The 27,283-nt window shown below is 39.6% G+C and overlaps 1 protein-coding gene across 4 annotated transcripts; it reads right to left on the bottom strand.

Moving 5' to 3' along the window:
- Positions 1-2,842: 2,842 nt before the first annotated feature.
- smg7 (SMG7 nonsense mediated mRNA decay factor) lies at positions 2,843-25,121 on the bottom strand. 4 transcript variants are annotated; one of them, XM_077231932.1, is made up of 23 exons: positions 24,975-25,112; positions 18,120-18,151; positions 17,622-17,739; positions 17,359-17,491; positions 16,887-17,058; positions 16,678-16,749; positions 16,422-16,572; positions 16,164-16,299; positions 15,908-16,070; positions 15,316-15,472; positions 14,922-14,992; positions 14,770-14,830; positions 14,549-14,680; positions 13,890-14,307; positions 13,663-13,804; positions 13,194-13,567; positions 12,669-13,013; positions 10,808-10,957; positions 10,175-10,252; positions 9,814-9,970; positions 9,480-9,650; positions 5,845-5,996; positions 2,843-5,690 (listed from the first exon to the last, which is right to left on the bottom strand). In XM_077231932.1, the coding sequence occupies exons 1-23, from the start codon at positions 24,998-25,000 to the stop codon at positions 5,577-5,579; spliced, it is 3,525 nt and encodes a 1,174-aa protein (XP_077088047.1). In that variant the 5' UTR covers positions 25,001-25,112; the 3' UTR covers positions 2,843-5,576. The 4 variants fall into 4 exon arrangements, with proteins under 4 accessions (XP_077088047.1, XP_077088053.1, XP_077088056.1 ...); XM_077231938.1 differs by having other exon boundaries at positions 14,549-14,659; XM_077231941.1 differs by lacking the exon at positions 10,808-10,957 and having other exon boundaries at positions 24,975-25,121.
- Positions 25,122-27,283: the final 2,162 nt, after the last annotated feature.

Genomic DNA, 27,283 nt, shown 5'->3' with positions numbered 1-27,283 from the left:
AGATGGAGATGCCGAGGAGATGGAGATGCAGATGAGATGGAGATGCAGAGGAGGTGGAGATGGAGATGCAGAGGAGATGGAGATGCAGAGGAGGTGGAGATGGAGATGCAGAGGAGATGGAGATGCAGAGGAGATGGAGATGCAGAGGAGGTGGAGATGGAGATGCAGAGGAGGTGGAGATGGAGATGCAGAGGAGGTGGAGATGCAGAGGAGATGGAGATGGAGATGCAGAGGAGATGGAGATGCAGAGGAGGTGGAGATGGAGATGCAGAGGAGGTGGAGGTGGAGATGCAGAGGAGGTTGAGATGCAGAGGAGATGGAGATGGAGATGCAGAGGAGATGGAGATGCAGAGGAGGTGGAGATGGAGATGCAGAGGAGATGGAGATGCAGATGAGATGGAGATGCAGATGCAGAGGAGATGGAGATGCAGAGGAGGTGGAGATGCAGAGGAGGTGGAGATGGAGATGCAGAGGAGGTGGAGATGCAGAGGAGATGGAGATGCAGAGGAGGTGGAGATGGAGATGCAGAGGAGGTGGAGATGGAGATGCAGAGGAGATGGAGTTGCAGAGGAGATGGAGATGCAGAGGAGGTGGAGATGGAGATGCAGAGGAGATGGAGATGCAGAGGAGATGGAGATGCAGAGGAGGTGGAGATGGAGATGCAGAGGAGGTGGAGATGGAGATGCAGAGGAGATGGAGATGCAGAGGAGGTGGAGATGGAGATGCAGAGGAGGTGGAGATGGAGATGCAGAGGAGGTGGAGATGGAGATGCAGAGGAGATGGAGATGGAGATGCAGAGGAGATGGAGATGCAGAGGAGGTGGAGATGGAGATGCAGAGGAGGTGGAGATGGAGATGCAGAGGAGATGGAGATGGAGATGCAGAGGAGATGGAGATGCAGAGGAGATGGAGATGCAGAGGAGATGGAGATGCAGTGGAGATGCAGAGGAGATGGAGATGCAGAGGAGATGGAGATGAAGATGCAGAGGAGATTGAGATGAAGATGCAGAGGAGATGGAGATGCAGAGGAGATGGAGATGCAGAGGAGATGGAGATGGAGATGGCCCTGAGCCTGAATGCTGGAAGGTAAATGGCTGAGGGAATTCCTGGAGGGACTTCATCAGAGACAGTCACTCCTGAAGATGAAGTGCCTTCATAATATGTAAGAGGTCTGCATATGTGTTATTTTTTATATAGGCTGTTTTTGATATTTCCATATATTTTACTTTTGGTTGGGTTTTTTGTTGCTCCCAACAGATTCTGATGGAAATATCTGTCGTTTGGAGCCTCCTGTCCCAACAGAACCCCCGACAGTTGTAAGTAGCCTATTCAATACACCAGAAATTATGACAAATAGTATTATAAAATGTGCTCAACCAAATGCTCATCTTCACAGGACGATGAGGATGAAGAAACAGTTTCTGCTGCCACAGAGAGGCCTACAGAGGAAATGTTAATATTATGTGTCTATACATCAAACAATCTACACATTCACATTTCTTCATATTATTTATGTGGAGTAGCCTATAGCAGTGGTTCTCAACTCCAGTCCTCGGGACCCGCTGCTCTGCTCATTTTGTATGTCTCTCTTTTTCTGACACACTCAGTTCAGATCAAGGAGTCTCTCCTAATGAGCTGGTGATCTGAATCAGGTGTGTTAAATAAGGAGACATAAGAAAAAATGTGCAGAGCTGTGGGTCCAGAGGACTGGAGTAGAGAACCACTGGCCTATAGAATCTAAGTTTATATCTAAGTATAAAAGGATATTCGTATCTCTCCCCCGTCCCCAGAGTGTGGAAGAACAGCAGGAGGAAGGTTCATCAACTTCTGGTGCACAGATGAACACAGTTCAATGATTTTCAGTGAATGCCAGTTTAATTCTGTAGAATTTGTTTAGAACTACATGATGTAACACTAATCTACAGTATTTTCAGTTGCCAGTTAAGAAGTTATATAGACTTCATCTTATTAAAAAAATTGGGGGGGAAAACAGCAATGAATAAATGTACCGAAAGAATGAATGAGGTGTTTAAACAATGCTTCCTCTTTAAAAAAGGGGAGGAGACCGAAATAAACTCTGGGTTTACGGAAGTAAACCTGCTCCCGACCAGGTTAGGTTCACAGAGTAAGTTACCATGGTAACTGACTCCGAGTATAAGTTACCTCTTTCAGAAACGGGCTTGACTTACCCTGCTTTCTCAGGTTTGACTTACCTCCCATTCTGAAACAGAAAACCCAGAGTTTCCCTCATTTCAGGGTTAACATACTCAGTGAAAGAGTTTTCACTTAACCTCCTTTCTGAAACAGGCCCCAGGGGACAATATTGTTCTATTTATTCTAAGCGCGTGCTTGTCTGTCACTTTACTGCTCCAGCTCGTTACAGCAGGATGGATTCTGATTGGCTGTCAATGTTTATATCGTTCATCAGCTGGATAAAATCACTCTAAAAGTGATTCCAACGATATTGTTTCTCTTTGCCATTATCGTTTTAGATGTGGTGAGGACTCTGCTTGTTTGATATTGAGAACAATTTGTAGAACTATATCTTTATCGTTCTTGGTGTGAATGGGCCATTAAGTGTAGGTTTATCACTGAAAATTGTAAAAATGGAAGCTTTCTTACCTGTACGTGACAGCATTTTGCAGATGTGAGACATGAAGCATTGACCAAATCATATTTCATAATGGTACTGAACATTTTTTACAGCTACCATTGGCTCAAAGCATAATAGCAGGCACAAACAATAATGTTAAACGTATGAGCCTGTAATCATGTTGGATGTAGTGTCCTGACGGAATAAGACAAACTAAAGTGTGAGGTACAGAAAAGACTCCAAAATCTGCTTATGAGGACATGGTTTATTTTATTAAAGGCATAGCTGATTCCAGCGTTTACAAGTGTCCACAAAGAACAAGAACACAATAAATCAAGCCCATTATAGAAGGAGATATTCTCAAACCCAACTATTCCCTGACAAAATCCTCTTAAAAAAAAAAAAGAGAATTTGACTGGATATCTCCCTCATCCAAAATACAAGGCATTCTGAAAGATGGATTTCATGCAGAATTTCAAGAGTGGCAGACTCAATTCAGGGTTGGGACAAACTTTCATAGTGGTAAATTTAATGTAAAAAGCTGGCTGTTCTTTTTTTATTATTATTATTTTTTAGCTTTATTGTTGGAATGTTATGTTACGGCCCAAAGGCGCAAGGCTGTTGTCCTGTGATCAGCATTGTAATGTACATCACTACAGAAGCCACAGTTAAAAGATGGATACTGGACAACAGGGAAAAATCCACATTTACACAGCAGTGAGATACAGGGTATCAAAATAAAGCACATTCACACAAAACTGTGCACTACAAGTCCATCCAAAATAAAAGAATGTTAGACGTCCACAGCAACCAATCAGATCACAGGCTTCTGAAAACTCCTTACTGAACGATTCTAAGAGGAAAACAAAAAAAATGAACAAAATGGGGCCTCAGCTCCCGCTGGAACTTTGCTTTACTTGTAGAATTATTTTATTTTTTTGCAAATGATACTTTGACCTAACTCAACTTTTAAGATTCCACGTAATTATTAATTCCTCTTTTTTTTAAATACAATTTTAAATGCAACAATAAAAGCACAATCACACAGCAAATAGACACATCATTTAAAGTTTGTCTTTAATAAAATGTTCTCTACTCAAAAATAAAAACACGCTTTATTCTCATCATACAAGAGAGTACGTCTTGCAAATTACCTTCGCCGAACATTGCTTAACCAGGTAGAATTAACCACTGAGAACGCATTATAGATATATCTCAGCCTATCCAACACTAACCCCTGGCCCCAGAACATTTACCAAATAGTGGCACCCATTACAAGGTCTCAAAGGCTTACTCAGTGCTATATCCTCTACTGAAAAGAGAACCGTTAGTTTTCAAAACAATATTCGATTTTGACCTTGAGAGAGAAAAAAAAAAAACATGCTGCAAACAGGGCGTCTATGATGATGTGACCACTTTCTAGCGCACTATCCCATGAGAAACAGTCACTTGACGCTAACCTGAGGCAACTGATGATATACATTACAAGATTTCAGAGTGAAGCAGTAATCGGGCTGACGCTATTCCTCTTTTTTTAGTGCTTAGCATAACGGGAGCGCGGGAAAACATCCTTTCAGAGATACGGTCTGTGGTTTTTAAACCGATCAGAGTATACAGTTCCTGTGGAGATGGTACCTGAAAGAAAAACAATTCAGTGGCTGTGAGGTTGCTGTGGGAAAATGGGCTTCCCCGGCTCGCGTCCCTTTCTGACAAGCCAACAGCGTCGCAGCTTGACCTGTTCGCCTAAGTTTCCCAAACCTTCCCTACAGTGCCAACGTGATTGCGATTCTAACGATTCCTTAAAACAAAAATAGAGAAAGAACAACAAAAGGAAGAGAGAAAACACAGACCAGGCACAAAGAGAGCTGATAAAGCTTAAAACTATTAATAAAAAGGCAGAACAGGAACAAAAGAAGCCGTTATGCTGGTAAGCTAGAGTAAAGAAATCAGGAAAGGAGGGAGAAGGGGAGGCACACATTTATATCGAATGAACTCCCCCGTTAGCAGTAAACTATTGAACATATTTACTGAATAATATTTCAGAGAGCTAAAACTGCTACAGAACAAGTCACAAAATACAGTATTGTTAATAATTGCAGTCTCTATTGCAGCTAATGATACTACATCCTACATCTATAGTCTAACCCCCAACTCCGCTTGATACTGATTGAGCTATAAATGTCGCTATGAGCTTCATAATGGTTCGAACTTGAGACGTTCCTTGTCCCGTTCACCAAACTCTTCTTACAAATCAACAGACTGTACATGACAACACCATGATCCATGCCTGTGTCAATCTAAGTCCTAATATTCGAGCACGTTCTCTAGATGCGCACGTTCAAGCCGATTGCATCATCCTTCATTCATTCCGTTTTTTTATTTTTTATTCTGGACATAGCGACACGAATCCCTCTGAGAAAATGAATCCAGACTTGGAATAAAACAAAACCACTACTTTCTTTTTTTTTTCGTCCCTCGTAAAACCACATCTGCTGTCAATAAACATCCCTTTCCGACACGCACGCCCACACCTAACTCCTCCACGTGCGGCGTGCCGGTCGCACAGAGCGATTTAAGCAGGTGGCATATGGGCGTCTAGTCCAGAGTCTTAAGTCCAGATGAGACAGGAGAATGACCTTTGACCCCCAGAGGAAGAGATCAGAGAGAGTTTGTCCCCTCAGAGTCAGTGTTCTGCAGCGGCTACGTGCTGAGCAGCGTGACAGGTCAGGTGCTTGCACGCCCTCGTTGCCATAGAGGCACAGGGAGAGAGACAGACAGAGTGAGTGAGAGAGAGAGAGGAGAGGAGAGGGCTGCACGTCCCTCGTCGGTCAGGCGAGCGGTTCATTTTGAGCCTGTCGCTTCACATCGTTCGCCGTCTCCAGCCTCCGCGCGCAGATAATGCCGGAAATTTCCGATTGGAGCTTGTGGTGTTTCACCTCTTCTGTTGAATCATGTTTGACACAAGTGCGTCTTCCTGTGGGCTCTCAGTGTGGCGGGTTCATGTTGCCGTGGCCGCGCTGCTGCTTCTGTTTCTGCTGCATCAGGAGCTGCTCCAGCGCAGACGGACCGGGCTGCATCATAGAGCTCGACCAGATTGACTGCAGAAAAAGGGGTAGAATAAATTGAAAGTGAAGGGATATTAAGACCAAAGAAAAACCACCAAGCAACTGACAAAATATGTTGTAGCACATCTACGGTTCGAACGTGTAGAAAATACCACACCAAAATGTTACACGGAACATCTCATGCTACCTTGAAACTGTCAAGGAGGACAGTAGAAGAGTCCTCCATTGGCATGTCCTGGGCTGCCCAGCTGCTGGTTGGCGCCCCCTGGTGCCAGCTGTTTGTCTCTGACACAGAGGACGAGGCAGAAGGCAGGTAGTCCAACCCAAAGCCGCTCACACCTGAAGATAGTCATATTTGCATACCAATCATAAAATGTACATATTCAAAAATCATTAACAGTTTATTAATTACTTAAAATAACAGAGGCTAGCAGTGGCCAATTATACATATCGTCGCTGCCCGATGAAACTCACGTATGTCCAAAACGGTTACTTTTCAGGAAGTGAAAAAACACCGTAATTTCAAAAGCAGTTGAACGTAGCGTTGTCATACTTGGTACGGCATCTTTAAATATAACCATATTCTTGCCATTGTAATTATATAATCCATATTTGACCAAAATAAAGTTTAAATGGACATACATGCATATTTTACAGTAACGGTGGTGGATACGCGTTCTTCCGATCATTAATTAGAATGACCAAGTTGCGTTTTATATTGACAGATGAATAGGCTACGCTCAGTTTATTAAATAGCTTACGTCTCAGTTTATTAAATACGCTCAGTTTATTAAATGTCTCTTGCAAACTATGAAGGGACAATGAATCAATACACTGACATGGCAATGCAAGACAGATACTTTGTTTGCAGTCCTACCGTAATTTTGTAAAATATACAAAAAAATTACACTGCCTATCCGGCAACTCAAAACGCGGCTTGGAGGTAACGGAACAAAAAAAATTACACTGCCTATAGCAGTGCTTCTCAATCTTTTTTCAATAACATACCCCCTATCATTTTTTTCTCAGCCAAGTAGCCTACCCCATGACCGACCGCCAATCATTTTAGATAGAAATAAAAGCTGACTGTGATATAGTCACCTGCCATTATTAAGAGATTTATTAAACAAATGAAAAACATTTGTAATAATAAACATTTGCAATAGTAAACATTTACAATAATAAACAATGTATCATTACCGATAACTGATCGTGCAGTTTAATTACCCCTTGACTGGCCCCAACATGTTTGATAAAAGAATCACAATACAGTGTGTAGGTATAGGCTATATGATGTGTATGACATTTTAGCTCAAAAACAATTGTAATAAAATATAGGATCATAAGATGCGCAATATGAGACATGGTTTTTACCACTTAATTAAGTTTTGTTTTGTAAATCTTCAGACATGATTTTTACCACTTAATTAAGTTTTGCTTTGTTGAAAACCTTTCTTTAAAGTGAATTTCGTTTTGTATAAATTGTATCTTAATTTTAATAAATGTTTCATCAACCAATTGCATGTATTTAATAAATAAAAAGCATATAGGCTATAGCAGACAATATAATAACTGTAACATGGAGGCACCGGCGCGCTGCGTTCACTTGCATTGTGAACTGGAGCGCATATTTCATCATAAATGAATGAAACTCAGCATAGGCCTATGATTCATATATTAGCATTAAATATCTTTGCTGCGTCCTTTCTAGAACAGACAAGGGCTTTCTGGCCTCGCTGCTCACTTCAGCATCGCCCATAGACAGCAAAACAATCAGCGGATGGCGGGCGGCCGCTGCTTTGAAATTTGTTCAAAAAACGTTTGTGCGGATGATGAGTTTTGTGATGCGGTTGAGGATGAAATAATACCTCATCCGCGCATCTCCATCGATAACAACATCGAACACTACACAAATAGTAATTTTATGTTTTTAATTTAGGCGATACATTTTTTCATTGGAGGTGCCGGATCCAATAAAAAAGGTCCCGGATCCAACGTCGGTGATGCAATATTGTGATGCAATATTTAAAACATTTGGTGAAGTAATCAATAAAGTTTGAATTCTGAACCATTGAATATTCTCCTATATTTTGATTCTTCTATATTAAGATTTTCACTGAGGGGTCGGTGAAGATTTAAAACAGTTGTAAAACAGATTTAAATTTTTTTAAACATATTTACAGCTTGATATCTCGGCAAAAAACAACATTTCCAATAAAGGATATAAAGTGTGATCTTAGTAAAGAGAATATTTGTACTCATTTGAATACGCCACATGATGTCGCTGTTACAGTCACGAGACTGGCGAGATGCCTCCACAGGGTGGGAGATACGCGGCATGATTGACAGCTTTGACACCAAATGGATATAGGTGAAAATCAGATGACATGATTTCACAACTTTTCATTGGTCATTTAGATATGTGAAGCATACTGTATATGGAAATGAACCTGGACATTCTAGCCGTAGAAAAATCTCAAAATCGTCAAAATGGACATACGCGGTTTTCATCGGACAGCGACGATATAGTACACAGTGAATATGACATGACAGAGGAAAGCTGGATTTAGAGCAAAGTAGTTTGAAGTTGCTCACTCGTGCGTCTCTATTGGCAGCTTAACTCTCCTGTCCACATCTCAGTTAACACTGTTTAGATCATTTGCACAGAAAGACAGTCTTGCACGCACTGTACATTAATTTTTATGATAGTGCAATTTTTTTTATTCCAAAAGTATATTTAAAAAGTATTAAAATCGGAGAAGATCTCCTGTGCATTTTCTCAGGTTTCATTGCAGTCAAAATAAAAGTCCCTCTCACAACACTTCCTGGCAAAACATACAAAAATCTCATGGGCTATATACACTATATTGCCCAAAGTTAAAGGACACCTGCCTTTTTGGCACATGAACTTTAATGACATCCCATTCTTAATCCGTAAGGTTTAATATGGAGTCGGCTCACCCTTTGCAGCTATAACAGCTTCAACTCTTCTGGGAAGGCTTTCCATTCAGGAATTTTTGACCATTGTTCTAGAAGCGCATTTGTGAGGTCAGGAACTGATGTTGGACGAAAAGGCCTGGCTCACAGTCTCCACTCTAATTCCTCCCAAAGGTGTTCTATAGGGTTGAGGTCAGGAATCTGTGTAGGCCAGTGGCACATGAACACCAAACAGGCTCATCCATGTCTTTATGGACATTGCTTTGTGCACTGGTGCGCAGTCATGTTGGAACAGAAAAGTGCCAGCCCCAAACTGTTCCCACAAAGTTTGGACCATGAAATTGCCCAAAATGTCTTGGTATGCTGAAGCATTAAGAGTTCCTTTCACAGGAACTAAGGGGCCAAGCCCAACCCCTGAAAAACAACCCATCACCACAATCCCCCCTCCACCAAACTTAATAGAGGCGGTGTGCTTTACACCACTGCATCTGATGCTTTGCATTGCACTTGGTGATGTAAGGCTAGGATGCAGCAGCTTGGGCATGGAAACCCATTTCATGAAGCTCTCTACGCTCTGTTCTTGAGCTAATCTGAAGGCCACATGAAGTTTGGAGGTCTGTAGCTATTGAAAGTTGGCGACTTGAATTTGCTTGAATTCACTGAGCTCCTGAGAGCGACCCATTCTCAGTCTGCGAGCCCAGGTACTTGATTTTATACAACTGTGGCCATGGAAGTGATTGGAACACCTGAATTCAATGATTTGGAGGGGTGTCCCAATACTTTTGGCAATATAGTGTATAAATATAAGAGCTTTGGCAATGTATAAGTCAACCACTAGAAGAGATACATAGAACCAACAGAGTATGCTCTCAGCATGGGAATTACCAGTCTTATCGGCCTTCCAGCGGTCGGTTACGCGACGGTCTCTGCTGTCAGGTGTCCCAATGGGGCCGAAGTTGGAGAAGGGCAGGGAGCCGTGGCTGTGGGTAGGTGGGGATGAAGGCAGGCTGCTTGGGTTGGAAGAGTGAGGGGACTGACTGGCTGGTGTTGAGTGATCTATAACAAAAGACGGAAACAGAATATTCATAAACCGATGCTGTTAGTTCACATGTACAAACCTAAAATAAAGAGTATGGATGAAATGAATTTTCATATGATGTCTCTAAGCCATCTAGTTAATGCTCACATACTATAGTAAATCAAAATCACTATATGGTACCTGAGCTAGCAGGAAGGGAGGGGGACCATGGGGTTCCTTCAAATAGGGAGTAGAGCGATGGCTCCTGGTGCATCATGGGTGCATCCGGCTTAGACGCAGGGGCCATATTTTTACCGTATGCCTCGCTAAAAATACTGTTGTTCTGGTAGGAGCTGTCCTGTAAAACAGAAAAAGGAATATTTTTAGTAACATTACCAGTCAGTGCTTTATTGGCGAGTAAAAATAAAGCAACATCCAGCCCATCAAATTTAAAATTTGGTAGTGTTTTGAAGGAAAACACTGCCACCTGGTGACTTTTGATCCACAGTGCAAAGTAGGACAAAAGTGTTTGTTTGGGAGAGAAAAAGCATTGCAGCTTTACCTGAATGGAAAATCGGGGGAGAAGAGAAGACTGCCCAATCACATCAGCTCCACTGTCTAGTCGTGATGGATTTGGCAACTACAGAGGGAGAAAAGCACAAAAGATGAGTACTCTGCAGAACATGCATTCCAACAGATAATTCATTTATAGGCAAACCACAGTACAAGCAAAAACTATATTTCCAGATATAGCCACATATTATAAGAAATGAAAGATATAGTACGTAATAGCACACTACTCATTTGATACATGTCCAACATTTGGACACATTAGACTGAATTGGTTTTTCTTAAGATCTTAAAACCTTTTTAAAATCTAAAAGCTTATTAAATTCATTTTTTTATAGACAAATACAACTTATATCTAGATATTAATTTGAATAAGAACCTCTTTCAATACTGTTCAAAAAGTATCCCAGGATGCATCTCATGATGTTACATGTATGCCATCTCTGTGTTATTTCTTAGTTAGGATGACGACTTATACGATTGTTCTAATATATTGGAAAACAAAAGGTATGTCCAAACTCTCAACTGGTATTGTAAACAGGGACCAGATTGTTTTTATCCATAGAAGCACATATGAAAAAAACTATCCACTCCCACCAGACGACAAGATAGGAGAACTACATACAAACATGTTCCTTCCAGGAGCAGAATTTAGAGGGCCAGCCAAGGCCTGGTAGAAATCATGAGGTTTAGTAAAGAGCAGCTCCTCCTCTTCCTCAAAGTCCGCCAGAGTCTTTAACAGGTCTGGGGGCAGAAGAGGGGAGCTCTTGTTGTCCTAGTGAGAAACGAGGCACAAAGGGGAAGGAAGGAAGGAAGGCGAGAGAGAGAGGGAGGAAAGGGATGAGAGAAACAGGATGTAAGAAAATAGGAAGCAGCCTTTTAGAGCTTTCTGAGAGAAAAACAGCAGCCTGTGAAGATCAGTGCCATTCTCAAACTGGTGATAAAGCTCTTTGACTGTCTCAAAAAAATAAACTGACTATAAAATAGTGTTTCAGACAACACACAAATGAATCACAGAATACTTCACAGAAGATTCCGACAGAGGTGGAAACGTGAAAGAAGAGATGAAAAATTAGAAAGCATGCGCTTCTCCACAACCGCTGAGATCAAGTTTCTATAAAACCCAATGTGGATGTAAATGATCCCCAGCTAATGCCGAAAAACCCATGATAATCACAGAGTCATAACAGATCTCTTTCAGAGGCTGAGCCTATATAGGCTAAACCAAAGGCAAGTGGAAGGAATTGACTGAGAATGATGAGGACTGAGGTCGTGTTCACATTAGAATACTTGCTTACTGCTTAGGGAACACTGCACCAAGCAGAATGCTATGAATTAATAATGTGAAATGGAACACATTATTAAACAATACATGTTTAAAGCATTAATGAAGTACATACATTGCATGCTTGACCTAATGTTGCATGTTTTAAATTAATGAGTGATGTCCAGTTTTTAAAAAGAAATTAACTTTTTCAATCCATATTTGATTAAAATGCCTTAAGAAATATAAATATAAAAAAGTAAAATATTTTAATATTTAAAAAGAAATACATTACCATTAAAAAACATGCAATAAATTGATATAAAGCGAGTGTGATAACATTTATAATCCAGAAAAAAATCTAGATTTACAAAAAAAAAATAAGCAGCTCAATTGTTTTCAACACTGATTAGAATGTCATATTAGAAGGATAATGTGACACTGAAGACTGGAGTAATGATGCTGAAAATTTAGCTTTGCCATAACACAAATAAATTGTGAAATTTTGTGGGGGGGAAAACATTTTAAAATATATAAATAGACCACAGTTATTTGAAAGAAATGATGGACAATATTTAATACAAATGTCATAACTTGACCTTCTGGTAAAAACAACAGTTCTCTCTGGTTACTTATAAAGGACTTGTCCAATTATTAAGTCAATTTAAACTCCAGCAAGCTAGATTTAATGTTTTAAGCGCAACGCCCACATCTCAAAGTCCAAACAACAGCAGGTACACAGAACCAAATCCCTGTCCTACATTTATTTTTCTATAACCCATTACATTTAGCTATACAGCACAATACACAATAACGAATCTGTCACTATTGCCATTTCATTGTGGCTTTAATTGTAATAATATTTCACAATATCACTGTTTCACTGTATTTTTGATCAAATAAATGCAGCCCTGGTGAGCATATGTGAATTCTTAAAAAAAAAAAAACTCAAGTAGTTTTGGTAGTTTATGCAGATATTTATTTATATTTAAATATAAAATATAGTTAAATTAAATATTAATATTATTTTTTTAATTTAAATATTTATAAAAAGATATGTTAATTTGATTGTTATTGTTTTCTATACATAGTATGCATACTACATACTAAGCTCATAGAAAACTAAAATACAATAGTATGCTATCATCAAATTATATTAAGCCTGACACTAATTGATTGTAACATACAACAGCTGTATAAACAGATGAAAAAGAGTGCTAACTTCATATGGAGACCCTCTGGGCATGTTCTCCTGGTCGGGGCAGAAGACTCCAGGCTGACGTTTGCCCATCCTGTCCACCATTCCGCTCCTGCCCTCTCCTCCCATGTGGTAAGGTGGCTCCCAGTAGAAATCCTGCATTTTGACCTCTGGAAACTTCATTTTCTTGTCCATGCTGGGCTGAGGGGGCTGCATGCTCATAGGGTGATCAAAAAGCTTCATTGGGTCCTGGGTTGGCATGAAGAAAGGCTGTTTGACTGGCATCTGCATGGGCATTTTCTGCATGGTGGGCTGAGTTTGGTGCTGGCTCCACATTTGACCAGACTGTTCAGGCACCTGCATGTAAGCCTGCAAGGAAAAAATAAAAAGGAGAAAGTAGAGAAATTACTCAAGGTCGGCAACATAAATGTTTCTATGTAGTCTCCATGGTAATCGGACTTGTCAAGATATTGAACCTCAGCATCACAAGAACAAATTAAATCGGTATTCATGTAATACCACATGCTTTAAATAAAGGCGTCACATTACCTGCTGCATGCTGTGATGATGTGGTGGACTTTTGCCAAGCTGAGAGCTCTGCTTGGTGGGCGACTGCTGCGGTTGCTGTTGCTGTACTTGGAGCTGCACAGATTGCTGCAAGGCTTGTTGGGATGGTTGTGGAGGGAGCGGCTGTGTCTGCTGAGGCTGGGGAGGGCCCTGGTTTAGGGCTCCAGGGCCCGAGGGCCTCTGCTGGCTGTAGGGAATGTGTGAGGGTTTCCCTGTCTGTACAGGATTGGCAGATTGAGGGTGGGAGGCGGTCTGGAGGAAGGGTGCAGGTACAGATACACCTGTGGGGAAGGTGAAGCCCGGGCTCATGGAGAATGCCACAGGAGGAGGGATCACGTATGCTGGTGGAGGGAAGCCTGAAGGAGGAAAAACATGAGGAAATGAGCAATGACTGAAAAGCCCATGTATAATAATGTTCAGGTGTGGCATGTATGAAAGTGTCTAAGTGTACCTGGTCTGCTGGGCAGAGGCGGGAAAGCTCCAGGGTGGTGGATGGGGATAAACTGTGAAGAGCATGTGGTTTGAGTCTGTGTGACTGGAGTCTTCCTCACCTCAGACACTGGAGTCTTCCTTATCTCAGTCTGAGTCTTCACCTTGTAGCAAAAAACAAAAGGAGTTTAAGTTTACACATTTGATTAAGAATTACAGCAAAATGAGGCACAATTGATTCTCCCTTACCTGTTTCCCAGCATCCATTGTTTTATCATGATTGTTTTTCTTCACCTCACTCTTTCTTTTGCCCTCTTTCTTCTGCTCGTTCTTCCCTTGTATTCCATTTCCTTTATTGAATCCAGCTCTGTCCTTCCCTGCATCCCTCTGGTGCTGGTTCCGGATTGGTTCTCTACTCTGCTCGCGAGGTTTAATGTTCTCTTTGAAGGTGACCACAGGTCTCTCACTGCCATCCAGCCCACTGTTCTGGTTCTTTCCAGCCGAAAGGACCGACTTCAGGCCCAGGGTGCTATCATTGGAGGTCTGCTCACCATTAGATGACTCCTGGAGGACTGGTGTGTCTTTTTCCTGTGGTTCTTCTACCACCATCTCAGGGATATCAGTTATGAAGAGCAGAAGGCCATCACTTATGCGACACTGGATCAACCTGTTGAAACCAAAAATGATTTTTTTTTTGCACATATGTCAGCAAAAAGCTGAGACAAATATTAAAACACAGATACAAATTAAAAAGAAAATAAACAAACATCAAAAAAATATATATTTTAATGCATATTTTACAGCTAGAAGAACTAAGACCATTTTGAAGGTGCCAAACTTCAGGAAAGTCCAAGAAAAACCGAAAAAGTCACGAGTAAGATATGAATGAAAGTGAAATAACTGCTCACCGTGGTTGGTTGTCAGCCACCCACTTGCCCTGGCTGATGAGTCTTTGGTGTCGGGCATGAACTAACAGGCTCTCCACAACACTCTGATGCCCTTTAGAGAAGTCTAGCATCCTGGAATCATTGAATAACAACCTTAAGAGAACAAACACAGCTAAAAGAGTCATGTGTGTAAAATAAAGAGTCAAAACAAGAACAATTATCAATTCATAAAGAAGAATTACCGCAAAGCAGGGCGAAGGGCCAGAAAGCCTTGCAGCTCGAACTCTTCGGGCAGTGGAATAACTGTGAAACAAACAATCATTACCATTAACGGAATGAACTGTTCAAAAGATATTTCATAAGCAAATGTCCGAGTGCGATGCAGCACTCATACCTGATGCATTTGACGCATCCTCCTCCTTAGGCTGAAAGCTGTTCAGAATGGACACCAGCCATGGCCAGATGCTGTGAAATGCCAAAGATGTGTCATTTTAACAGTATTCAATCCCTCAAAATCTTGGCTCAGGCAGAACCATTTTAAGTGTCATCATGAAAAAAAATAAAACAGACATGGCGTGCAATGGATTGTGGGTATTGTTGCTGGGATTATGCAGATCAAGTTACCTTTAAGAAACTACAACAAGTTCCCTTCTAAATACAAACACATTAAAAATGCTAAATCTACAGAACTACTAAAATTGAGCTTTTGTTTTGAAACTGAAATAAAACCTACATCTTCAAATAGCATTCAGCCCTATGGTGGAAAGAAAATAGGAAGTCTTTCTTACTACTGGCGCTTGTCCATGGTACTTTCATTAAACACACTGGGTCGAAGCCTCAGCCAGTCCAGAGACACTTTGATGGCAGGAAGAGGGCATTCCCCCATGATCTCCTCTCGGTTCTTATTGAGTAAAGCTCGGCTTAGCATCACGCCCAGGAAAGACACTAGGGAAAGAAAATTTTTAACAGTAACATCATGGTTTCCACAAAAATATTAAGCTACACAACTGTATTCAACATTGATAATAGTAAGAAATGTTTCTTGTGCACTAAATCAGCATATTAGAATGATTTCTGGAGAATCATGAAGACTGGAGTAATCATGCTGAAAATTCAGCTTTGCCACCACATGAATAAATCACATTTTAAAATATATTAAATTAGAGAATGGTTATTTTAAATTATAATATGTCACAAAATTACTGTTTTACACAGCATTTTTGATTAAATAAATGCAAACTATTTCAGAAACTTAAAAAGAAAATCGTATCCACCCCCAACTTTCGAATGTGTATATCTTTTAATATTACAAGTATGTTTAACCCAGGGTTTAGAAAGACCACAAGAAATGATTTGGACGCAGTGTGACAAAGGACATACTGAAGAGGCCAAGGAGTTGGATCCAGCTGATCTGCTCGTCCGAGCTGTAGCTGTGCTCATCTGCCTCATTGCTGAAGTCTCTGAGGTGGTGCAGTTCAAACAGGTTTATAACCGTGATGTGGACCAGCTGCTGGGAGCTGAAAGCTTTCTGAAGAATCAGCCTCTGTGGAGCCAATCAGTCAGAAGAATTTTTGAGTATACAAATTCAGACCAAGAAAATGATATGAAGTGCTATAGCTGGTGGTTTTGACTGCACCTGGAACTGCTCCTCTAGTTTTTCTCTCAGGGTGTTCAGCTTATCTAGGCTTTTGCAGAGATAAACATGGCCGTGGAACTTGATGAAGGCCTTAATGAAATCAGACACGCTCCATTTTGTTTTGACCTCATCACGGCTGTGGGTTAAAGAGACGCAAGAGAATTAAGCACTAGTTTCTTACTTGTATACAATAATGTGAGCAAAATATTATGATCCTATAAATTTAAATGTCTGCGAGCCCTTCAAAGACATTCTGACCTCTCAAGGGCCTTGGAAAGAGCTTTCTGTAGGTTGGTGGAGGCAGCAGGAAATGGGAATTTGACAGCAATGCTCCTGCAGTAGTAGAAGATTGTTGTAAGGTGGTCTCCTTTGGAGGAGGCCAGTATGGCCAGCTGATTGTAAGGTTGACCTTAGAGCAGAGGGAGAAAAGTTTAATTTTTTATTCACTTGTTTTTATTTTCAAATGTCAGTGGTGAGCTTGAGTATGTGAAAACATGCAGAAACAGATACAAACCATTTGAGGGAACAAGTTGAGCTGCATGTCTGTAGTACGACTCAGCCTGGCTGGTTTGATTCCGATAACGTGCTGTGGGTTGCGTAAAATAAACCACAACCAATGAAACCCCCCAGTGAATAACATCCAAATATTTCATATTTATAAAAGCAGGAGAGCAGGTTGCCAATGCTCTCTCCAAATTGCTACAAAAACATCAGCAACCTCACCAATATCTCCAAGATGGACGAGACAGTGCTGGCAGATGTAGGAACAGGAGCTGGGCTGGGGCTTCACTATGGCACTGGTGCTGCTCTGTTTATTGCTGATGATGCCAAGCTGAGATGATTTCACACGGCATGGCAAGTCCACATTAAACACCGTGCACAGCTCCTGCAACAACTAAGAATCCAGAAAGAGATTTTAATAAAGGTCACTACAGTTCATGGGAAACAGTCAACAAAGAATAACAGACTGACATAATAACTGGTCATGTGACAGAGCTTGTCTATGGTTGTCTCAACCACAATCTGCTTAACAATGAGCATTGAGCACTGTACAATAACACTGCTTCCTTGTGTTTATTTATTTATTATGTGACACCATATCAGCAGCAATGGCTGCATTCATGGCAAAAGCAACAGCATTTCAATTAAAAAAAAAACAATTATGATTACAATATCATTTAAATATATTGCTTACTTGTGTGTAGAATCCACTAGCTGCCTCAAGGAACAGGGAGAGATTGGCCTGTACTTCACTTCGATTGGGGTTGGCCCTGTTCTTAGCTTGACTCTGTAGTGTTGTTATTTGATTCTTAAAAGCATGGTTCCAGCTGAAACAAAAGTATTTGAGGGACAAAATGACAGTCAGATATTTTCGACATAATACACAAACTTAGACAAGGCATTATGCATGTAAATTATGCAAATCATTATGCAATGTATTAGCATTGATATTCTTACAGATCTTGTTCTACTTTCTTGTCCAGGGCGTACTCCAGGTCCGTAACCAGCATTTTCTGGTACAAGTCCTGAAGAGCCTGCCGTGAAGTCCAGACCTCCGCAGCGCCAAGCTTAGAATCTGCATGACAGGTGGAGTGGAACATGTTAAAAAGCTAATGCTGCAGCGGCACTGTAGAACGTGACTGACTGTGTCCAACAGTGCCTTTCAGTTCATTTGGAGAAAGATCTGCACTTCTTAGTAACCACATCCAATGCCATGGTTACCAAAGTGACAGGGATAAGATGACAAATATGAAACAGCAATAGCCTCCAAGTAAGCTCATACATCACATCAGTAGTTCTAATAATATGTGCAACTTATGTCCATTGCTATTATATTATGTTAAAGATCACAAGCTAGATAAATGCATCAAAATAGCATGCTAATAAATAAAAAACATTGACAAATGTTATAGAAGTCCTAACTAAATAGACTAAACTAGAGATGGTAGCACATACCTGTCATGTCAGCCTTCAGGGCCTCTGCCTGCCTGCTCAAAACAAGAAATGAATATGTTAATGAGGTGATGATTTAAGAGAGAATCATTGGACATGGTCTGGTGAACACATCTCTGGAACAAGCACAACAGCATTGCAGTTTAGGGTCTTCAATGTTAGCCATTTTGCTCCTAATTTTTATTTGTTTTAACGGACCAATAAGCACAGTTCAAGTGATGACACACAGCAACATTAAAGCAATGCCATTGGTCTAATTGACATAGAAATGTGTCAAATAAGTAGTTGGCAATAATAATAACTTCTTGTTAGATATTTTAGTGGTTGATTTGTATTTGTTTTTGCTAGCCTGGTCTTGCTCACGCGTGAGCATGACGCTGAACTTCCATAGGAATTAACTAAAAACGCAACAGTCGACACACACCATTACGCGATATCACAGCGGCTGTTTCAAAGAAATTAAGAGGCAAGTTTGTCAGTACATAGCTGAAATAAGTAATGAGGGGACTGGCTGGTGGGTATGTTCAGCTCTTTGGCAATATCCAGGGCTTTCAGCTGGATGACGGCTCTGGTTATGGGTAGGCCCTTATTTCTTTAGTTGGCTACATACTGACATACTTGCCTGTCGGTTTCTTCGAAGCGGCCGCTTTTAGCACCGTGGTAAGCTTTTCTTTTAGCATTTTTAAGACTGTCTTTTTGGGCTCACCATCGTCTAACATTACACTCCGACATCATATTTCTTGGGTGTTGAATGAGTTGTTTGATGACTCCGCTGCATTTATCAGTCCTGGGGGGCACATATTTGGCGATCCCTATTGTAAAAGTCTAGACCCTGAATATAGGACGACCCCATTTTTTCAGATTATTTCCAAGAAAAAAAAACATCTTACGTTATTTGTAAACTTAATTGTTATTCTGAACAATACAGTAGTGTTGTCACGATACCAAAATTATGACTTCGATACGATAACAGACAAAATACCTCGATACTAGGGCTGGGCGATATGGCCCAAAAAAATTATCACGATAATTTTTTTATATTAGTCGATATCGATAATTATCACGATAAATGTCAAATCTTTATTTCTTTCAAGTTTAAAGGCAGATTTTTGCTCCTAAGTGAAAGCTGTAGAAACCAGAGCGTTAATTGTGGTTTTAAACTACTCTATTGTCAGAACATATCATGACAAACATTTGCCAAACAGATGAACATTCCACAAATCTGAGGTTGAACATTCAGCCTTTTGTCATTTTTCCTTAGAAATATATTTTTCTATTCAGATATTTATTTTAAGTTTCTGCATGTGCTAATGGGGGATATTGTTTAGTGTAAAGTGACTTTGATGGCACGTAGCCCATCTTCAGCACAGTTTGCAGTGCAGGCTACAATATTAATATTACATGTTTTGTCTCAAAACGCATATTTTACAGTGAGTTGACAGTACATCTGCATCCATATCAATTGAGCGGTTCAGTCCAAAATTTCAGAAGAGATTCGATCGCTTCATATTTTCAACTGATTGAATTCAGGCTTTTATTAACATAAGCATTGAACTAGGGCTGCAACTAACGATTATTTTGATAATCGATTAATCGGACGATTATTTTTTCGATTAATCGATTAATCGGATAGAAATTAAATTAGATTTTTTTTTTATTATAACTAAATAAAACCGTAAATCAGGGTATGTATGTGTAAAAGTGTACTTTAAAAAGTGCAAAAGCCACACATTGAGTTTTACTAATATCAATATTTGCATTGTTTTTAATGATAATTGCTGATGGCAAGTTGACAAACATGATTATTGTTAAAAAAATCATATCCAACATATGTTTTAACACAATTTTTGTTAAAACAAATTTACACAGACATGTTGTTCAGATGTGAATATCTGAACTAAAAACAAACTAAAAACATCTAAAATATATAATTCATTTAATTTTTATTTAAAATTAATTATATATAAGGAATATAAGGATAAAGAATATAATATATATTATATATATAATATATAAAAGAATATAATATAAGGATAAATTGATTAAATAAATATAGAAAGACTGAAAACAATTGTGTGAACGTAGAGCCGCAGTAGATCGCGTTTGAAAAACAATTAAAACTTAGTAGACAAATGCTATAAAAAGAGAACGGAATGGAGGTAACGTTACCCAGCAAGCTAACAGGCTTGAGTAAAGAACAGGAGAAATTATGCATTAGTGCACAAGCATTCGCTGAAAACCACTGAGTACAGTGACTAAAAAACAATATTTTACTGCTGCTGTTATTAACTGCCTTTATATTTAGTGCTTCGCTTTGTAAAGACCGTTTTAATTTAACCTATTTCTGCGGTAGCGCTATTTTAATCCATCACTTACGTTGCGAGCGAACTGATTGCGCAACCTGATGCTCGAGACAAAATACAGACATCCCAAGATCACGGAAGTCCCGGGAGTCTCTCGCATATTGATTGCGGCTCCCTGATGCCCGCGAATTAGTTCAAACTCCCGAAATCTAGAGCGCGCAAGCAAGAGCGCGCATGCGAGACAGAAGAGACTGCTCCAAACCGTGTAGCGCGCGCGCTCGGCAGAGCGCCTGAGGGAGAGAGACCTTGCGTGTGTGTGCGTACCAGTAAACGCTCCCCGTGACGTAAGCAGACCAACTAATCGATAATGACATTCGTTGACAACGATTTTCATAATCGATTATAATCGATTTTATCGATTAGTAGTTGCAGCCCTAGTTTGAACTTGCCGCACTGCAACTGCTCAAGCTTTGCGTTTAAAGACCTAATACAATATTTAAACTCAGATCAATATTTTGTGTCTAATTATTTACTTATGTGGCATGTAGCTGTGTAATAAGCGGGATAATGTACAGCCGGTGGTTTTCTGAAAATACCCCACTTCAGGTAGACTGGGTAAACCCAGCCCAATCTGCCGGCAATCTGATTTCACCCTGCAGCTCAGGCTGGAAACCTGTACATTTTTCTATCCTACTTCCATTACAAATCTGCGGGGACCAATCACAAACTGGCTTATCCACCTGGCGCTATTGGCAGGTTTAACATGATGACGATAGAGAGTGACTGTCAGTCCAATTCCTCTTAACCTCTCAACGATGCTCAATGGTTTCTTTAGTTTAGCAACAAATCGCTTTAGTGGGTGTAAATACCAATCACTTCCATGATTTTTTTTTTCACAACCTGCAAAAATCACTTCTGCAAGCCGCTGATCAATGCTACAAATCAACACGTTTGTTGACACGTTTCCTGCCTGGAGTTTTCGCGTCACTCTGCAAATGCAAAGTACGTCACCCGAATGGTTGGTCTGATTGGTTGAAGGACTATCCAATTGAACTATGCCCGTTGATCAAGCCTCTTGTGCAGTAGAAATACAGAGCAGCAGATTCCCCAGACTAATGTTCAATCTTAAAAGATTGAGCTTGGTCTGGTGATAGCCAGACTACCCTTCAGGCTGATCAAGACCAATCCTGTCAGGGGTTATTTTGAGAGAACCACCGGTTGGATGTACATTATCCCTTACATAGAAGCCTAAATTCAATCAGGTAATGAATGATCCCCTGTGGTGAAAATCAAGTTTTTAATTTTCTTTATGTCTATGTGGTGTTTTTAATATGCAAACTCAAAGGTCAACAGCACTGCAGAGTATTTTCTCCTTGAAACTGAAGTGAACCAAAGACAATCTCAAAAACTGTAATTGCTGGCGTTATCTGATGTGACAAACTACTATGTAGCCAATTACAACAACTTGAGGGCTTTAGCATATCATCATTACTATACTGTGAAGCTGGGGAGCGTCAAGAGAAGCCAGGTTAACCAGATATATTTTTCTGTATATGATGTATAATACAATGTTATGAACTATTTGCCTTTCTCCACTGACGTTCGAAGTTTTTCCAAGCGTTTGTAAGGATACTGTTTTTAGAAGGCAGCTGCCTGACTCTGAGAAGCTTTGGGGGTCTTGATGGACTTGATTCTAGGCCAACTCCAATGTTTTGATCATCGTACTGAATCTGATCCAGACGTACTCTTTGACAATAATGCGTTTTTCTTGAGCTTTTAGCTCAAAATGTAGGCTAACTTTTTTTTTATGAAACATATGCACATTCAAGTGTTAATGATAAAAAAGAATGCATGAAGCTAGAATACTTTTTTTTGTTTGTTTAAAAGCAGCAAGGTCTGTTCTTTCTTTTGATAAATTGCATGTTCAGATATTCACACAACAAAATATTCTGGTGGCCATGAAATTGTGAAAAAGACCGAAAACGCTGGAGGTGGCTGGCAACTTTAAAAAAAAAAGCTGGGGGGGAAAGTGTTCAAATGTTTGAAAGCAACTAAAAACGCACAAATGTCAGGGCATGTCAACACTTCCACAGGGCCCAAAAGCACCCTAAGACGGTTAAAAAAAGCCAGCTTGATAATGTTGCATTGTTAACACAATAATAGTTAATAATACAATAAATTAACAGTACAATAACAATGTACAAAATACATCATAGAAAACAAAGCATTAGCAAGGCATAAAAACAATGCAGCACCGGACCAGTTGGACAAGAGACAATTCAATCAACTGACTTGAAATTCTCTAGTATACTACCACAACTTGACTGTCGACTTCAAAGCTGTCACACTCATAACAAATGGTAGATCTCTTGGTCTGGATGCACTGATATATTAAACTTTTCTTTCAGCACTTAGTAATAAAATTGTTAATGAAATATTTGATTCCTTCCTCACATAAAGATCCCACCATCAAGATTCCTTCCTCACACAAATATCCTACCTCTAATCTCTGAATCATCTAAAAAAATACAAAGACAACTTCTAGTGTTATCAAAAATATCTAAAATGGTTCCAATACTCTTTTATCACAGAATCAATACCAGCATCGCTTTCTCGTTCTCTTCTCTCCGGAAGAGAGTTGACACGGCCGTCGCTTGGCCCTCAATAACTTAACTCCATGAAGCCGCATCTCAAACAGCTCACAATTACCAAATTGAGTCCTTTTTCACGGCTTACTGCGCTTAAACGAACACACAATAATACACACAAAATAATGTAAAAATGCCGTGTTGGTGAGTATTCTCATGAACATAGTAGGGTTGCTCATTTGACCACTTGTGGAAGAGGTAACTTCTGGTTTGTTTCTAGAATCATATTTGCAATGAATTCAATTTCATTCATCAACATAGTAGCATTTGCACTCTTATGCGCTCTTATCAATCCTTATAATGTGATTTTAACATTTGTAAATTAATTGTGTCATAATATACATACTGCCCTCCAGTCAGAGGTGGAAATTTGAATATATGAGGGCAAAAATGCTCCTGTATGAGTTCTTGTTTTTTATATTTATGATAGCAATAACACACAAGCAAAAGTACTGTTTTTCCTAATATTACCACGTCTGCAAATTTATTTGTGGATCTCATATACTAATTTGTGAATAAGCTTAATTTTTGTGAATCTCTTTACATTCATTTCATATTTATTTGGAAAAAAAGGACTAATTCTAACCCCATAATTTTAGCACAACTTCAAACAATGAAAAAGTACCTGTCTAATGTTGTCAAAAAGTCCCTTCCAAACATTGCATGCTAAATCAACTTCCCGTTAAAACAGGCAGAATGAAACCACACTCCTAGATCTAGTTAAATGTTGTTATGCAAGCACTATATGACATTAAAGCACTACATTAAGCTTTTCTGCTGTCTCTTGTCAGCCAGAACAAAACCAGAGTACTTAAGTCATCTACTGTGCTCAGTCACTTTAGAGCTGAAATGTGCCGTCCAACTGCCATCACATCACCAACATTTCTTTACAAAACTCCTCAACAACAAACGCATCTACCGGCATACAGCTTACAACCTTTCACGACTCCTCAACAACAAACGCCATCTACTAGGCACACAGCTTACAACCTTTCACGATCAAATGGCCTGGATTTGTCATTATCAACCGCTAAATGTATTTACATACTCCCTCGGTCGATTCATGTCACACTGTTTTGAACCAACTCAAGGTTACTGATGCACGTCGGATACTAAAAAAAAAAACACTGCCTTGCATACCAGACATTAGCACAGAGAAAGTCTAAAGTAATCTCTTTAGAAATAAGTGTTGATTTTGATCTGAATTGTATATGTCCAAATCAATGCACGCTAGGTAAAACTATCGAGTGACACAAATAAAACAAGGTCAAAACACAAATGTTATCAACATACCTTACATAAAACAACATAATAGCTTTATAAAAGCGTACTGATCATATCAGTTCACTGTCACCAACGGCTCATCACTGTAATTCGTTATTCATGCTGAAATGAAAGGAAAATGGAAACCTATGTAACGTTAACAGTTACAGCAGAAACGCAACATATGAAACCTCGTTTTGGTTTTTCGGGCTGATTTTTAAAGATCATTCACTCGAAGCCTTGCGTGACAAATGTAGCGAGCATGTGTAACCGGATTGTTTTCTGACTTCATCCAGCGGTATGTTTGTAGCTAACACGGGCTAATATAATACCTAGCATGCCCTCCTACAACAGCTGCTATGTACACACGAATTCTCGCTAGATCAAGTAAATGTCGCGATTTGCCTAACCACTCATCTATCAATGTTTTTGGTAATAGTCAGGACAATATGTCATCCACTTCTGCTTGTATTCAGTTTCGTGTCTCGTTTACAGGCTAGCATGCTAAATAGCCTAGCGTCTAGCACTAGCACTGACAGCCAATGCTAGCCAAACAACATTCCGACAAACCACATTCGGCCTCAATGATAGAAACACGGCCACGGTAGCCAATTCGAGTCTGAGAATCTCCAGATTTCACTCACCGTAAGTATTGGGCGCAGAGGTTCATCCTGTCGGATCGCCAGTCTTTTAGACAACGACAGGTTCACAAGCTAAGTCTACTCCCGTCGCCATATTGTCCATCACATCGTCATTGGTAGAAAACGGTCCAGACGTACACAGAAGAGCGCGCTGAACTACGTCACAGGCCCCGCCCCCTTGCTCACTTACAATAATTACTCTCTATAGTTTGTCCAGATTTTTTATTGCAAAATTTTGAACAATGACCATATAAAAGGTAATCATGAAACCAAAATATCAGCTAATAGAAGAGAACAAAACAAAAAAGGAAGGCTATAGTTTGTCTTAATACAGAGAGCAGCATAGCAAGGCCAAATACTTCTCAAGACTGAGCTGAGGGTTTACGTAGCCTACAATTTGACTTTACAAATATTTCAGACATGGCCAGTTCCTCTTAAGATGACTGTAACTTGTTCTGAAAACATCCAAATATGTTTTGAGTAATCACTATAAAAAATAAACGTGTGCAAATCTATGCTATAGGCTATGTGAAAATCAGACAAAATTGTATCACTGCACACTAAGGTTAAAATGCCAATCAAATTGCTTTCAGATAAATTTTACACATTTGACAAGGTCACTTATGAAAATGAAACTGCCCCGCCCTCCTTGTGTCAAATTATTTGCACAAGCCCTAGTAATATTTATGTTGTGTAATGTTTTAAAGCAGTGTTTCTCAATTCCAAGCCTGCATGGGGGCCAAAATGTTTTTGATGTCTCATTTACTGAAACACGTGATTCAACTCATCAGCCTTTAATTGTGTTGAATATGTAGATAAACATAGGACGTGCGCTGAAAAACATTTTTTTTTCAAAATGAAACAGAAGTTGCAATATTCTTTTCTTCCCTTTTGTGATGCTTCTCGAACAAGACAAAATGACTTGATTTCGTCCACTGAGAATTGATAGGATCGTTGGATCATTGTGGTTTGCTATTGCTGCCATCTCATGTCAGTAACAGGTTGTCCAATATTGTCTGCAGAGAAGAGGAGTCGCTTTAAGAGGGAGGGGAAGTTATGATTGTTGAAGTTTATAAGGGCTGGACACATGAATTTTTTTAAATATAATGATGTTCACAGATAAATAATTTATGATAAACACGGCAATATTCCACAAAAATGTGTTTTGTGTTAAGGAGGACTGATATTAGTCACTTATATATATTAGTATATATAGTATATCATATATATTATGATATTAGTTACTTGGTTATATTTCCTTATGGTGGGAAACAAACACAAATCCTGCATAACTTCTCAAATATGATGATTTGTTAAACTGAGCTGTTTTCCCCATTTGAAACATGTTTGAGAGCATTAGAGAGCTTGTTGTGCTCTTGATGAGTCACACTGTGACTGTAGTGCTTCGAATTCAAACGCCTGTCATCAAGGATGTGTTCGTTGTACTGATATACACATCACTGATGCAATGCTAAATATGTGAGGAAAATGTTTTAATCTATTCATAGACATAATACATCTAAAGCTGAACTAAGAGCATGGCTTTGATTCAGTGGTGCACACAGGAGTAATTTTCTATTGGCAGTCAACCATAGGGTTCATTATAATTATTCGTTGAATAAAGCAGACACTATTATCCAAAGCGATTTACAAATGAGAATAATACAAACAGAAACTAATGATCTGAGAGCAGAAGCGGTTAATCAAGCAGCTTGGTTCAGTAACTGGACTTTTATATATTCTGGAGTTTCAAATATCTTGGACAATATTTGCTGATGACCAGTTATGATTAGTTCGAAAAGCCTGAGAGAGATAAATCCAGTTGGGGCTCTGTTCACTTCAAACTGATCTGACTTACAGAGGCGAGCAGTGTTAATGAGGGACACTGGCTTGCCTCTCTTGACTGCTTGTCTGCACATGTGTTTCGAATGTATTTTTAGTGTTGATAAACATGGGGTGCAAATACAATTTACCCAGAGGGGATATCAATCTGCTCCACTGACATTGATAAATTATCGTTACTGCTATTATTATTTAAGAAGGATCATTGATTGTAATATTATAAAAGGAAAGTGCGGTTGTTCAGAAACACCTTTGTGTCTATTTCTGGAATATAGACCCGAGTCTGACCCAGTTATGTGCCTCTGCAAAACAAACAAAAAATATTTTTCAAAAGCTTTATTTTTATATGGGCCTACAGTAGGTTGCACTCTATAGTAGGTTGCACTCTCAGAGTTACTATGATTTTCAGTGTATTTTCATAATCTGGAAAAGGTATAGGGTAGAGTGGGGGAAAACGCCCCCTGGGGTAA

Source organism: Siphateles boraxobius, unplaced genomic scaffold (genome assembly GCF_051911475.1).
Source record: "Siphateles boraxobius isolate OS27281-9 unplaced genomic scaffold, OSU_SipBor_1 1, whole genome shotgun sequence".
Taxonomy (NCBI): domain Eukaryota; kingdom Metazoa; phylum Chordata; class Actinopteri; order Cypriniformes; family Leuciscidae; genus Siphateles; species Siphateles boraxobius.
This window is presented reverse-complemented; position numbering and strand designations above follow the sequence as displayed.

What these genes read in the sequence shown, in the direction of transcription:
- smg7 (XM_077231932.1), bottom strand. Translation starts at nt 25,000, where the DNA reads ATGAACCTCTGCGCCCAATACTTACG. An exon ending in AAGAAAGTAGAACAAGATCT is followed by an intron (nt 17,492 to 17,621) that starts GTAAGAATATCA and finishes CTTTTGTTTCAG; the next exon opens with CTGGAACCATGCTTTTAAGA. An exon ending in CAATGGATGCTGGGAAACAG is followed by an intron (nt 13,805 to 13,889) that starts GTAAGGGAGAAT and finishes TTTTGCTACAAG; the next exon opens with GTGAAGACTCAGACTGAGAT.